Source organism: Eretmochelys imbricata, chromosome 7, assembly GCF_965152235.1.
Source record: "Eretmochelys imbricata isolate rEreImb1 chromosome 7, rEreImb1.hap1, whole genome shotgun sequence".
Classification (NCBI taxonomy): domain Eukaryota; kingdom Metazoa; phylum Chordata; order Testudines; family Cheloniidae; genus Eretmochelys; species Eretmochelys imbricata.
In genome coordinates, this window is record NC_135578.1 from 15,710,878 (window position 1) to 15,724,751 (window position 13,874).

Sequence of the window (13,874 nt, forward strand, 5' to 3'; positions counted from 1 at the left end):
AGTGAGTTTGGGTGCTTAGAATATTTGGGAGCCTTTTTTTTTTAATCTCTGACCATGATTCCAGGCCTTGGGAGAGTGACCAAGATCCCTTTCCTAAGCCTTCCCATTAGGTGCGGAACCTACAATGCATGACGCAATACTATTCAAAGTGTGTCATGAAAAAGTATGTCTATAGCAGGTGGGTGTCAATTTCTAAGCAACCCTCTACTTAGTTGCTGCTTGCTCCATCATTGTGTATCTGTTTTCAATTGTTTCCTTTATTCCATTATGGAAAAATTGGGAAATGCAGTTTTACTGCCACAAATGTGTCATCGATGTATGACCGTTTACTCTTCTAGCATACAAATCTGCAATCTGATGACAAGGAAATATAGGAAAGGGGCAATAGCTTCCTGCAGACCTCATATGACCTCTATTCAGAGTTCTTTAAAGGGATATGCATAGGGTAAGCGGGTGGAGAGTGGGAGCTGGAGTTAGGTTTTTTTGCCATCTCATATTTTAACATTTATTTTGTCCCATCATTTGATAACTGACTGGTCCATATCAAGTTGGCGATAGGATAGATTTAGAAGAATGGGAAGTGAAGGAATTATTTATGTCTATAAGGGATCAAAGACAAAACCCAGAAAAGATTAACCCACCACCACAAATCCACCTTTTCCAAAAAAAACCCTTATTTTAAGCATGTCATCTTTCTTTATTTTTTTTAATTGAAGTTTAAAGAGACCTGCCAACTTTAACTTCTGAAGTAGGTTATACTTTTCAGTTTGGTGCTGAAAAGAGAGAATGTGAAGCAGAGATAATGTTTGAGAAAAGAGAGTGCACGTTATCTAGTGTGCTAAATATTCAGTACAGTACAAGAATGCTTGGTAAGTTGATAGCACTTAACCAGTCAAAGATCCCTAAGCATTTTACTAACATTAATCCACATAGCTGCTTAGCACACCTATGTGGTCACTGAAATAGAAGAATCCCCATTTTGCGGTTGAGGAAAGAGGTACAAAGAGGCCAGGTACCTTTGTACAAGTCACTAGCACAGTCAGGATTACCACCAAAGTCTTCTGATCTCCAACTCCTCTAATCCTTAACACATCATCAATTAGATGGTTACTTCAAGGGAGTTGGTGGGGGGGGGAGGTATATCGGGAAGGGGTAATGTAAAATCAGTTGGGTGGTTGTGTTTTCCATTTAGTTATTAGGTGATGCTCCAGAATTCTAAATTAACTATCTGCTTAACAAAGGGCGAACCTTAAAACATTGGAATTAGATTATTTACGTCCTACTCTGCCTTGCCCCAAAATGTAACATGCCACCAGTTTCGTTAGCAGTAAACTTGTGAAACGGCTTGACCTGCCCCTTTTTTCCAGCTTTTTGACTTGGTGTACAGAGAAGAGACCTTGCTGAATGTCATTAAAAGTGTCACTCGCAATGGACGTTCCATCATCTTGACTGCTGTTCTTGCTCTTATCTTGGTTTACCTGTTCTCGATAGTGGGGTACCTGTTCTTCAAAGATGACTTTATCCTGGAAGTAGATAAGCTGCCTAATGAAACGTTATTGCCAGGTTGGTATGGGACATTTTAACTGTGCAAGGTTCAAAAGCATAAAGGGCTTGATCCTGTGAGGTGCCTCGCGCCCTGCACAGGTTGCAGGGGGTACTTGACACCTGATAGGGTTGAGTACAAATGTAATTCCGGTAAAAGATGCTTTCCAAACGAGAAATTGACTGATGCAAATGGCGCTTCTAATGTTGTGTAAACTAATGCCAAGACCCCCGTCTCTACTCAAAAATGGAGACAGTGTTTAAACTTTCCTTTTTGCATACATTAGAGATTTCTTACAGTGCATGATATGACAGTCGAGATAATCCAATTCAGCTAAAGGTAGCTTCAGCCCTGACTTATTTGCAAGCATACTAGAGGCAGGGCAGAAGCTGTGTTTAGCTGAATTGGATTATCTCGACTGTCATATCCCTCCATCTGTGAAGTTTACATCCTGCCTTGGTTAGGCAGAGCCTAAATGTGTTTTGGCAAAAGCCCACTTGTTCTCTCAGGCTTTAACTGGTGAGGTTGCTGGTTGCAAATGCTGGGAGAGCCTGCAGGTTAACTTGTGGGATTTGGGCAGTTATTTTTGCTTTTAATGGTGGGTTTAATTCTACAACAATCAAAGTAGAAACATCAATAACAAAATAAATACAAATAAAAGGGAGTGTGGAGGTGCTCCTGTGAGCTCAAGCTTTATACTTTTCCTCAGTTTGCATTCAGAATATTAACAGCCACCAAATAGTTGCTTTTTTAGGCTCAATAGCAAGTTGTTGGGTTTTTTGGTCATTGCAAGTAAAATGCTGCTTTCCATTAAACAGTCAGCTTAGTGATTGAGGAGTACAGAAAGAACAGCAGATAACCTTATTAACCAGGCATTTCATTTTTTTCTCCAAATCTTAAACTGTTCAGAAAAGCTTTGCTTGGTCATCTTGCTACCAGAGATTAATTTCTACCATTTACCAAACTAGAGGTCAAGAACCAAATGACACTTCGCTTCAACTTTTCCACACAGTTGATCTCAGTGCCAGGGACATCTGATTATCTTTAACACCTGATAAACTTGCACTGCCTGATGAATGCAAGTTTTTGAGGCACGTTGAAACCATGTCATCTGAACGTAGCGTATACAACGTAGTGTATCAATTTCAACTACTTCATGAACTTTGGGGCTGAGTGCTATGTACAATAATTGTATGGTGTTGGGTCCTAGTGCACAGAAATGGAAAGCATTTTATTTTGTCCTTCATTTAAACATTGTTAAATAACTAGATGCAAGAGTTTAATTGGCCTCTAACCTTCAAATATCAGTGGAAAAATCTTTCCCAGGAATATACGCATGTTACTTAGTGCAGACTCCGTTCATATTACAGTGTGTGTTAACACCTGTGAATCAGTTATGTAAAAACTGAAGCAATGTTAAATGACCTTTTTTGATGCCACAACTTGCATTTTTGTAGACCATACAGAAGCTGGTGATACCATGACTGGGGAGTTCCTGTATTCAGATGTATGTAGAGCAGGTAGTGGGGAAAACTGTTCTTCAGACATTCCTTCACAAGGTAGGTGTCTTTCATGACTGAACTCTTACACCACAGCTTTAATTTTCACTTTGTTCTAGCCAAGTATCTTAAATTTAAAAAAAAGTGTGTAATTAAACCAGGCAGAATAAAGATATCAGGGACACATCTGGTTTGAGGGCAGATTAACTTATCCCACCTTCTCAATAACGTAAATATGTTTTGGTACGTGAAATACTGTATGTAGACTAGAAATACTTATTTTATTCAATGGGATTGCTTAGTACTGAACTGAATTGAAACATGTTGTGTTTTGAAATGCCTTTCCTTATGAATTTGAGAGGGATAAAGTGATGCAGCTAGTCCTCTTTGTAAAATCCTGAACCTTGCAACAGCAGATCAACAATTCTGACCTCATAAGTTGGTCTCTGAAGGTACAAGCATCTTCCAATGTTATTGTGGAAAGATGCAGTCAAATATAAATGCATTGGTGATGACAGTATTCTAACTAATTAGTGAAGGAATCAGTTTTTAATATTGTTCTTGAGTATTAAGAAATAATAAATACATGAAATGGGTTTTTAAAAAAAAACAAGAAAAAATAAATATGTTGGGCATGAAATATAGCAGTATGTTTGTCCAAATGTGTGTAGTACAATGATCAGCCTTAAGTTGAATAGTGAAATATTTTGTCTTATTTCCTACATGTTACATTTACTTCCTTGCAGAGATTAATGGTGTTGGCTGGGAGATACAATGTTGGTATTTTTCATTCAAATAAAGTATTTATGTTTCAAAGGTAAATGATGGCCAAGAGCCCATCTTCTAAAGAGGAAATGTCTGTTTGCACCAGTGTGCCCTATGATAAATTGAGCAACGGCACAGATACAAAAACAGTTCCTTCCATTCTTTCCTGGCTGTAGGAGGCAGGGGATGATTTTGGTGGTCTTCACATACTTTATTTGCAAAAAGACACAGGAAACTTGATAATGTCAGAGGTCAGGTTGATATCTATTTATGTCAATGCTTGTCTACAGCCAGAGGTGGATGTGATGCACAAATCTCTGATCACCTCCCTAATGTTTGGAGATGTCTGAACACAACATTTTGATTCAGACTCATCTTTAACGTTTAATATTGCAATAAATGCACATGCATTTTTATTATCAGAGGAAAGACACGGAGAGTTTTTTTTAATAGTCTATTTTTGCAGAATACTCATAATTAGTTCTGGAGCTTCCAGAATCAAAATGCATGAATTAGGAATGCAAAGAGCAAACTCTGAAGTTATAGCTAAACTGTTAAAAGTTGGTGAGAAAAGACGTCTGTTCCTTTCAAATAAAATATGATTTCCATAGTTGGCAATGGCACCGTAGCCATTTGAAGTGCAAGAGACAAAGCTCTCCTTTCAGAGCATAGCTCAAGACCTGTCCAATCATTCCTCTGTCAGATACCAGGAGATCCATATGAACAAACACTTTGCCCTCAAAACAGTCAAAAAGCCCTGATTCTATATAAACAGGTATCTGGTAAGCTAAAGTTGTGCATGATAACAGAACAGGAAAGAGAATTTAGCCAACTCAGCACGAAACTAGAAACAGAATTTTTGGTGGTGGGAAGAGAAGAGACACAACGGAGCCAACAATGGAGACCAGCCAAACAGCTGTTCTGTTCTTAGCTAACAAGTGCTGCTGTGGTGATCTACATGGTTTATTAGATACACATCATTAGAGTCATATGATTGTTTTTAAAGGGAGAGAAGAAAATTCCCAACAAGAGACCATTCAAAGAATGAAGAGAATTATTTAAACCACATCTTCTTGCCTTTTAAACCTGTCTTTGCTTCCTATGTTAATAGAGCTGATATCTAAAGAAGAAATTGAGGAAGAGGATAAAGAGCATACGTGCGAGACATTGCTGATGTGCATTGTTACTGTACTGAGTCATGGGCTCAGGAGTGGGGGTGGAGTAGGAGATGTGCTCAGGAAACCATCCAAAGAGGTAAATTAACACGGCATGGGGGAGGAAAAGGGAGATCTAGTTTTAGTGAAGAGAATGTTTTAAACATATTATGCATATGTTACTAAATAGAAGGGACCCCAGTTCCTTTCCATTTTAATATGGTTAAATCTCTGCCATAACCAGTAAGTCAAGCAATGGCACATCTGAAATGAGCTTCCACCTATTTGATCTGCATTATGATGATGATGATGATTAATCATACTTTAGGGTAGTGCCTAAAGACCAACCAAAAATGGAGCCCCATTGTCTAGGGGCAGTACAAACATAGAGTAGCAGAAAGTTCCTTCCCCGAAGAGCTTACAGTCTCAATAGACAAGACAGATTCAGGAGGAAAATGTGGAACCCACAACCAGAGTGAACAGTGTGATGGCAGCAAAAGTTATGTTAGTTCCATGGTTGTTTTGCGGGGGGGGGGGGCTGTTAGCTAAATTGAAAGAAAAGGGTGGAGAATCATCTTCAATGATTGTATGGGGTGAGTTAGTTGCGGGTTTGTCCTGCTTTGAGCAGAGGACTGGACTAGATGACCGCCTGAGGTCTCTTCCAACCCTAATCTTCTATGATTCTATGGGACAGAGCAGAAAGAAAAGAAGGTAGAAGAGGCAGGGGAGCTCCAAGGCTAATGCTTTCCCTCTCCTGCCCTTACAGAAAGAGCCAATCAACACAGGGCACAGAAAGTCCAATCAGAACTGAAGATGATACAAAACTATTCAAGATAGTTAAGTCCAAAGCAGTGTGTGAAGAGTTACAAAGGGATCTCACAAAACTGTGAGACAGATCAAGAAAATGGCAGATGAAATTCATTGTTGATAAATGGAAAGTAATACACATTGGGAAACATAATCTTAACTATATATATAGTTTTAGTTTTATGAATAATTCTCTGAAAACATCATTTCAATGTGCAGCGGCAGTCAAAAAAGCTAACATAATGTTGAGAATCATTAAGAAAGGGACAGATAATAAAACAGAAAATAGCATATTCCCTCTCTCTAAATCCATGATATGCCCACATCTCAAGTACTGCATGCAGATCTGGTCGCCCCATCTCTAAAAATATATATTGGAACTGGAAAAGGTACAGAAAAGGGCAACAAAAATATTAGGGGTATGGAACAACTTCCATATGAGGAGAGATTAATAAGACTGGAACTTTTCAGCTTGGAAAAGAGACGACTGAGGGGGGATATGACAGATGTCTATAAAATCATGACTGGTGTGGAAAAAATAAAAAAGGAAGTGTTATTTAACACAAGAACTAGGGGTCTCCAAATGAAATTAATGGACAGCAGGTTTAAAACAAACAAAAGGAAGTATTTCTTCAGATAACACAGTCAACCTGTGGAACTCTCTGCCAGAGGATGTTGTGAAGTCCAAGACTATAGCAGGGTTCAAAAAAGAACTAGATAAGTTCATGGAGAATAGGTCCATCAATGGCTATTAGCCAGGATGTGCAGGGATGGTGTCCCTAGCCTCCGTTTGCCAGACGCTGGGAATGGGCGACAGTGGATGGATCACTTGATGATTACCTGTTCTATTCATTCCCTCTGAAGCACCTGGCATTGGTCACTGTCCGAAGACAGGATATTGGGCTAGGTGAACCTTTGGTCTAACCCAGTATAGCCGTTCTTATGTTTTTAAAATGTGAGATAGGCGTCTGTTTGAAGGCTAGAAGAGGTGATGGTTGTTGAAGTTGTGGTGGAAATCTGTGAAGGAGTTTATCATCTGTCCAGAGAATGAAAATATCATAAATGTATCTCAGGTATATTATTGATTTTTGTGGTGCATTTGTCCAGAAATTCTTCCTCAAGGTGGCCCATGAAGAGGTTGGCATACTGAGGAACCAGCCTAGTACCCATGGATGTTCCCGTGATTTGGATAAAGTGCTTGTTGTTGAATGTAAAACTGTTATGGGTGAGGATGAAATAGATGAGTTTGGCAATGTGTTACGGGTGGATAGTTGAGTGTTGTCCATGTCTTGTAGATATCTGAGGCAGGCAGTGATGTTGTCATTGTGAGGATATTGGTACAGAGGAAAGTGACATCTATGGTGGCAAGGACGGTGTTCTGAGGGAGGTTGTTAATGTTGCAGAATTGGTGGAGGAAGTTGGTTGTGTCCTGGAGGAAGCTGATGGTCCTTGGTGTGCTGAGTGGTATGAGGATGATTTCCATGAATATTCCTTCAGTAAGAGTGTGGGAGCCAGATACAACGGGCTGCCTGGGTTCCCCTGTTTGTGTATCTTGGGAAGCATGTAGAAGGGATGAGGTTGCAGAGTTTTTCTTGGAGTTGCTTGGGGAAGGATTTGATGATACCCTTAAATTCCTGGGTAACCTGTGGTGCGGGGTCATCTTTGAGTTCTTTATTAGGTTGTGTCAGAGTTCAGGTTAGCTTAATTAAATTCCAAGTGAATTAAACTTAGCTGAATTAAGGCCACTTCAATTCTGAATCAGAGCAACCACACCAGGTTTTAATGCGGTTTAACTAACCCACTTTAAATCTGTGCCTTTGGGTTAACTTCCCTGAGTGTCCCCTTGTAGACAAACCCATAGAGTACATCTGCCCTACAACAAAAGACCTGTGTCATGGCCATGTCTGTCCCAGGTCAGCTACCTCAGGCCGGGGCTGCGAGGCTATCAAATTGTGGTGCAGTCATGCAGGCTTGGGCTAGTACCTGGGCTCCAGGACCCCGCTGCCAGGGGAGACCCGCCTCTGAGACTCTGTGCCTTCGGTTTTTTTTATCGCAGTATAGACTTACCCTTAGATGCTTTTGAACATTTTATTCTTCATCAGTAGTAAAACAGGCACTGGGGAGCCTAACAAAACTTTGTTTCTTGCTTTAGCTAATTAAGAGAATATATGTGGTTACTAGTATGTATAATGAAAACAACCTCTCAAAGGAATGTCGAGGTGATCAGGAATAGAAGAAATAAATGGCAAGACTTCAATGAGTATAGGGTAGATAACAAAGAGGGAAAAGAGACTTGCAGATAACAGGTAGGGGAGAACTGATCCCTGGGAGATTGTATCCTATCACTGACTAGTTTGATGTTTTTCTTGTTAGTAATTTAGGATTTTTGTTTTATGATAATAGAGAATTTAAAATATTAAATTTAATCATTGGAAGACTTCACAGAGTGGTGTTCTGAAAGAGAGAACAGTCATGGTAAGTGTCAGGGTTAACTTTTTAAAATATTTGTCTTGCAGGAACCACTCTTTGCTGCTAGAGTGATATACGATCTCCTGTTCTTCTTCATGGTGATCATTATTGTCCTTAATCTGATTTTTGGTGTTATCATTGACACTTTTGCTGATCTAAGGAGTGAAAAGCAGAAGAAAGAAGAAATTTTAAAAACAACTTGCTTTATTTGTGGTAAGCATTTGAAGTGTTTGCTTTAGAGCTAGCAGCTGATCCATCCTAACCCAAAGGTAGCTGCAGGCTAGCTTCCCCAGGAAGTTATAAGGCTTTGGGAAACAGGAATCCTACAGTGTTGGTAGACCCTACACAGCATTCTTCAACAACCTGTCATTCTCAGCTACTACACCTACTTCCTCTTTTCAGGATCTGCTAAGAGCTCATCATTATCTCTTCTTAAAGTAGAGACTCCTGTTTGAGAGCATCTTCTGTGTTGTCTTTGCTATTGGGAGGAGACTTTATATTGCTCAGAGAGTTTGAGGAACTTGGCATAAGGAAAAGGGATTGGAAATAGGAGTATGCTGTTTATATACCACTCTTCTTAAGTATACTTCATCTGGCTTGTTCCATGTTTCACCTGTGTTTTAGACAACAGTTTTATGTTGGAGCATTAAATAAACTAAAATGGATCATGTTTCCAAAGATGCTGGATGGTTTCTGTAAAGCACCTGGTTTTGAATGCACTGAAGTGAAAAGTTAAACTATTGAGGCTGTGGGGCCACAGTGGTTAAATTACATGGCAATACATACGTTACATAAACGTATATAGTGACGTACAAGTATCACTTAGAAGTTTGTTGCAAATTAGTTGCTGTGCTTTGCATAACTTTATTTCAAAAAGAGGCTATTTTAATGAGATGTAGCAAAAACTGTTCATTGCATATCATAGCTAGCCAGCTTCACCATGACTTTTTTCTAGTCTGTGTAATAAATAGAAGTGGTACAAGTCCTGTGAGCATTGTTTTCCCATATAATGCCCTTTCTAGGGAGTTAATCCCTGTGACACTGTTTATTCAAGAATATATTTAATTGTTAATGCATAAATGCCCCAAACTGTGTGTTTCTTTCTACTCAGAACTCACGTTATGCAGGAGTTGCTAGACACTAATAGGGATGTGCGATCTCTCTTTTAGGTTTGGAAAGAGACAAGTTTGATAATAAGACAGTCACATTTGAAGAGCATATTAAAGAAGAGCACAATATGTGGCATTACTTGTGCTTTATTGTCTTAGTAAAAGTAAAAGATTCGACAGAGTATACTGGACCAGAAAGTTACGTGGCAGAAATGATCAAGGTGAGATTGAAGCACTTTCCCCAAATCAGGTTAATTTATGTAGTCTATATTTGTTTAGTAAATATATATATTCTGCATATTCGTGTAAGAATTTGAGGAACAGAAGACTTATCTTACCAAAACAGACTACTGTAATGCAGTATTGTAACTTCTAGAAATGTCCCCTTAACCAGAGAATATACCTGAAGCATAAGATAAAGATAGAGATTTTTGTAAGAGGATTAAGTCCAGATAAAGGTTTTGCTGAATGGACTACTGACTGTATCTCATTGCAGGTTTCAATCCATATGTGGTAAATTGATAGTTAGTACTAAAATTGTGCAGGCAGCAAGGCTTCTGGATTTCTGGATGTGTGTGAACTGCAGTGCAGTAGTTACAGAATAGTTTGCATCTTTATACCTGTGGTTTCTAAGCCTCTAAAATATTCACATGAGGGCCAAGTGGATAGATGTAAATAGTAAAGTCTACCTCGTCTCTGTGGTTTAGACCAGTTGCCTAGGTTGAAGGGAAGACCATTCTGTTTTGAAAATTAATGTACCATAGTTTAAAAGAACATTTTCACCTCAGGTTGGGAGAACTGTCTGTAATGTAACATGCATGTAAAACTTGTCTCATAGCAAAGTATCCTGAACTGACCTCTAAGACTTGTTGTCTTCTGAATTTAGTTATTAAAGTAATAAACCAATATTAATGTCCGCTCATTTGCAAAGCCTTTAGATGAGCAAATTAAATGCCTTGTCTTTGCCAAACTGCAGGTTCAGAGCCCCTGGAACTGTGCCCTCTGCCTCTAAATTCTAATTACTGATTTGTCTCCCTGCTCTTAACTGGTTAGCAAGAGCTCTTGCAGATTTCTAAGAGTACAGTTAGTTATATTTCTTTACTTGTCTTCACCTTCATGAATTATTTTTGTGTATAGACAGTGCCGTGTGACCTGTGGTCTCATTTATTTTTACAGTCCTTTTTCTGAAAATGTACAATATGCCTTTAAATAGAAATCCTACCAAGGTCTCTCTGAGATGGTATGTGTTGCTTCGGGGTCACTGAAGTCTACGTCCTACTTCTGGATTTCTGTCTCGGTAATGAGGGCTTAAAGAAATCTTGTGAGCAATCACCTGATAGAGGATTAGCACAGTGAGACAGCAGAGCACATCACTGCAGCTGTCAGAAGGCTGCCTTGAATATATTGTTCCCTTCATTTAGCTTACTACAATGTCTAGTACTTTTAAGATAGTGTTCCTTTTAATTTTTCTGGTCATAAAGGAGTGTGTTAACATTATTTAGGGGTTGTTAACATTATTAAAAAGTCCTTACATCTGATCGCACCAGTTGCTGAGAAGCTGCACGGGTCATTTGGCAAAATTCCAGCGTTTAAGCTCCGGTTGTCAAAATGGTGGCAGCGATTTGTTTTCGACATACTGCACTGACATGTGCGTGGAATCTGCACACCTCAGGAAGCAGTCGTAGGTACAGTTTGGGAGTAGCTGGACCGTTTTAGAAGCCTAGGATTTGCTGTTTAATCACTGCTTTTTAAATCAAAACTTACTAAACTCAACCAGTAGTGGCAATAAGGCAGTTGTGGTGAAGTTCAGTTTGATAACCCAGAAGCAAGAGAGCTTCCCTTGTCCTCTTTCCCTGCTGCTTCCCTCTCCCCCCTGAAAAAAAGAAAAGTGGAACTCTCTGAATGTATTGCTGCCTCAGTCTTATTTAAATACTTCAGTAAGAGATAGTTGAGGTGTGTGTAGGAATGACTGGGGAGGTGCATGTTTTGTTTAACACCAAACTTCTTTGTTTTCATCATCACAGAAACAAATTTAGGAGTGGCAATGGGGGAAGCCTTTGCAACATGCCACTGATTCCAAGGTTTCAATTGATCCTGTTGGAGAGGCTGATTTATTTTTGTCGTTTGTATTGGGAGCGGGTGACAATCTGAGATTGCTCAATGTCTGCAGCAGGCACAAGCTCTTCAGAAGTCTCTGCTAATTTCACTGACAGATTTATAGGGTCGTCCCCCCCACACACAATGTAAACAGACTGAAGGTGGAACTCTAACATCTTTGCTAGTGACACAAACTGGGTACTTTTATTTCCATAGGTTTCAATGTAGTATCAATGTGCAATAGAAACATGGTACTCAGCTATATTAGCTTGAAGAGAAAGCAGGGATATGCTCAAAAATATATTGAGACTACAGATGCTAATCTACCTCAAAGATGTTTCACTCTCCTGCCCTGAGTCCCAACAGAATAGCTTGGACAGTTCTTGAGTTTTTGTCTTTCAGCAAGAGTTAAATTTTGCACCTGCAATTTAGTATGTTTATTTCTTCAGCACTAGAGGTGTGCACAGGACATTACAAATACTGTTGTGAATCTACTACCTTGGAATTATATATGCTACCAACTTTTCAGTCAAGTCTGATGCTGGTTGGCTTTAACATATAGTGAGTGCATTTAAGCATCATGAACTTTATGCCAGTTACTGTATATTCAGACAACTTAGTTCTTTTAAGGATGATCTCATCTCTTGATGTGTTCTTAACTAAAAATAATCTCGGTGTGAATGGCAATTTTGATGCTACACACTGTACGTGATACCAAGGAGTTAAATCTTGGTTCTATAACCTCTCTTGTAGCCTGCAGGAATTTGAGCCAGTGTTTAACCAAAAAAAAAAAAAAAAAATCCCATCCTAATTGAGAACAAATCTATAAAGCACACTGAATAGATGTGGTACTACATAGTTTCATGTGTAAAGACTAATTCATTTACTACGCAATGTGGAGAAAAAAGTCAGCAGTTATACTTAGAAAACCAAAGATTTAAAAGGATTTAGAATGTAAGCAGCCCTGCACAAATATATATCAGATGTACCATATTAATTTTTAATCAAACCCAGTGAGTTGATGGATTATGAAGTTCGGTTCATTGCAATATTTTTTTAACTTTAGTCTCTAATTGCTTTCATAAGGTTGTTCAGATCTCCAAGATAGGTCTTTTTCCATTATTTGTTAATGCCCAGGTTTAGAAAAAGTGGTGCTGGAGTTCTGAGCTGTTCATCCATATGCTATGATTCTGTGTGGTAGTTTGATTGGTCTGGTAGCTAAAAATCAGGATTATGTGTTAGGAGTCCTGGGTTCCAGGCCCATCGTTGGTGTAAACTTCTTGTGTGAGCTCACTGTCTGTTTGCTCATCTGTAAAATGGGAAAAATGATCCTCTACCTCAGCAATGGGGTTGTGAGATCCAGCGTAATGGTTATAAAGCATTTTGAGATCCTCGGATAGAAGCTGCCAGAGAAGTACAAACTGGAAAATGGAATTGCTTGTTCTCTTTGATGTATAAATAAATCATCTGGTTCCCTGAAGTCGTTATGTGAGCGCTGAAGGTGACGAGTTTTACCTAAGTAAAGGCTTGTTATAGACTTCAGGAGTCAGCACACAATGAAGGAAACGTGGTATGGAACAGACCGCCTTGTGAGTGCATTCTTGAATTGTTTTAAGGATAAATATTTAATAGTGCAGAAATTACCATAAAACAATGAGAAAAAGGTTAGCAGTGCTCCAAATGGACGTGAATTGTAAGCTGTTATAAGCCCTACTCCACCCCCGCTGCTCCCAAGGATCTAACTTCTGTGCATCTGGCTAAATCACTGCAGATGTTTGTTAAAGATAGACTTTTAAGTTAGATCATTGACTCTTCAAAAGCATTTTTATCTGGAAAGTATGCTAATTGTGCAACAAGGCAAATAGTCCAGTGCTCCCTGTGTTTCCCTGGAACTAAGACTTAGTTCACTCACTGTATTGCTTTATAGTCATCAAGGAAGATCAGGTGATGTCTGAATAATAGGGATGGGGTAAGGGAGTGTCCACTTCTCCTATTGGCCAGACACTGGCATCCATTCCACACCCAAATGACTAATACAGACTTGGTGCAACTCCTTACAGATTGTCTTATCTACCCATTCTCTTAGCCTTGAGAGTTTGGTTGTTGCTTTTGCCTCTAGTTACTCTAGCAGTCTCATTAATACTAGCCCCATTAGTATAGCTATCTTTTTTGTGTGTCAGTCAACATCTGTCACAAACTGCTGTTTGCAGGCATTTATAACTAGTCTGTACAAATTTGCCTTGCTCTGGAGTTTGAGGTATGTAGAGCCAAATTTTCACTTTTCATTTTTACTGTCTTCATTTGTGTGCGCACAAACCACTTTGTGCAACTTTAGTGCACTGTCACTTATATGTGCAACTATTTGGTGTATTCCTTTGCTCTCTTTTTCCATGCACAAATGAACTTATGCATATAACCCTTCAAATACATA

At 39.1% G+C, this 13,874-nt stretch overlaps 1 protein-coding gene across 1 annotated transcript in view; it reads left to right on the forward strand.

Moving 5' to 3' along the window:
* The window catches only part of ITPR1 (inositol 1,4,5-trisphosphate receptor type 1), a 233,385-nt gene that overhangs the window by 203,865 nt on the left and 15,646 nt on the right, over positions 1-13,874 (forward strand). The window contains exons 51-55 of the mRNA XM_077821751.1: positions 1,368-1,563; positions 3,001-3,102; positions 4,919-5,061; positions 8,285-8,450; positions 9,407-9,567. Coding sequence (XP_077677877.1) covers positions 1,368-1,563; positions 3,001-3,102; positions 4,919-5,061; positions 8,285-8,450; positions 9,407-9,567 — 768 coding nt within the window. The remainder of the gene's footprint in view (positions 1-1,367; positions 1,564-3,000; positions 3,103-4,918; positions 5,062-8,284; positions 8,451-9,406; positions 9,568-13,874) is intronic.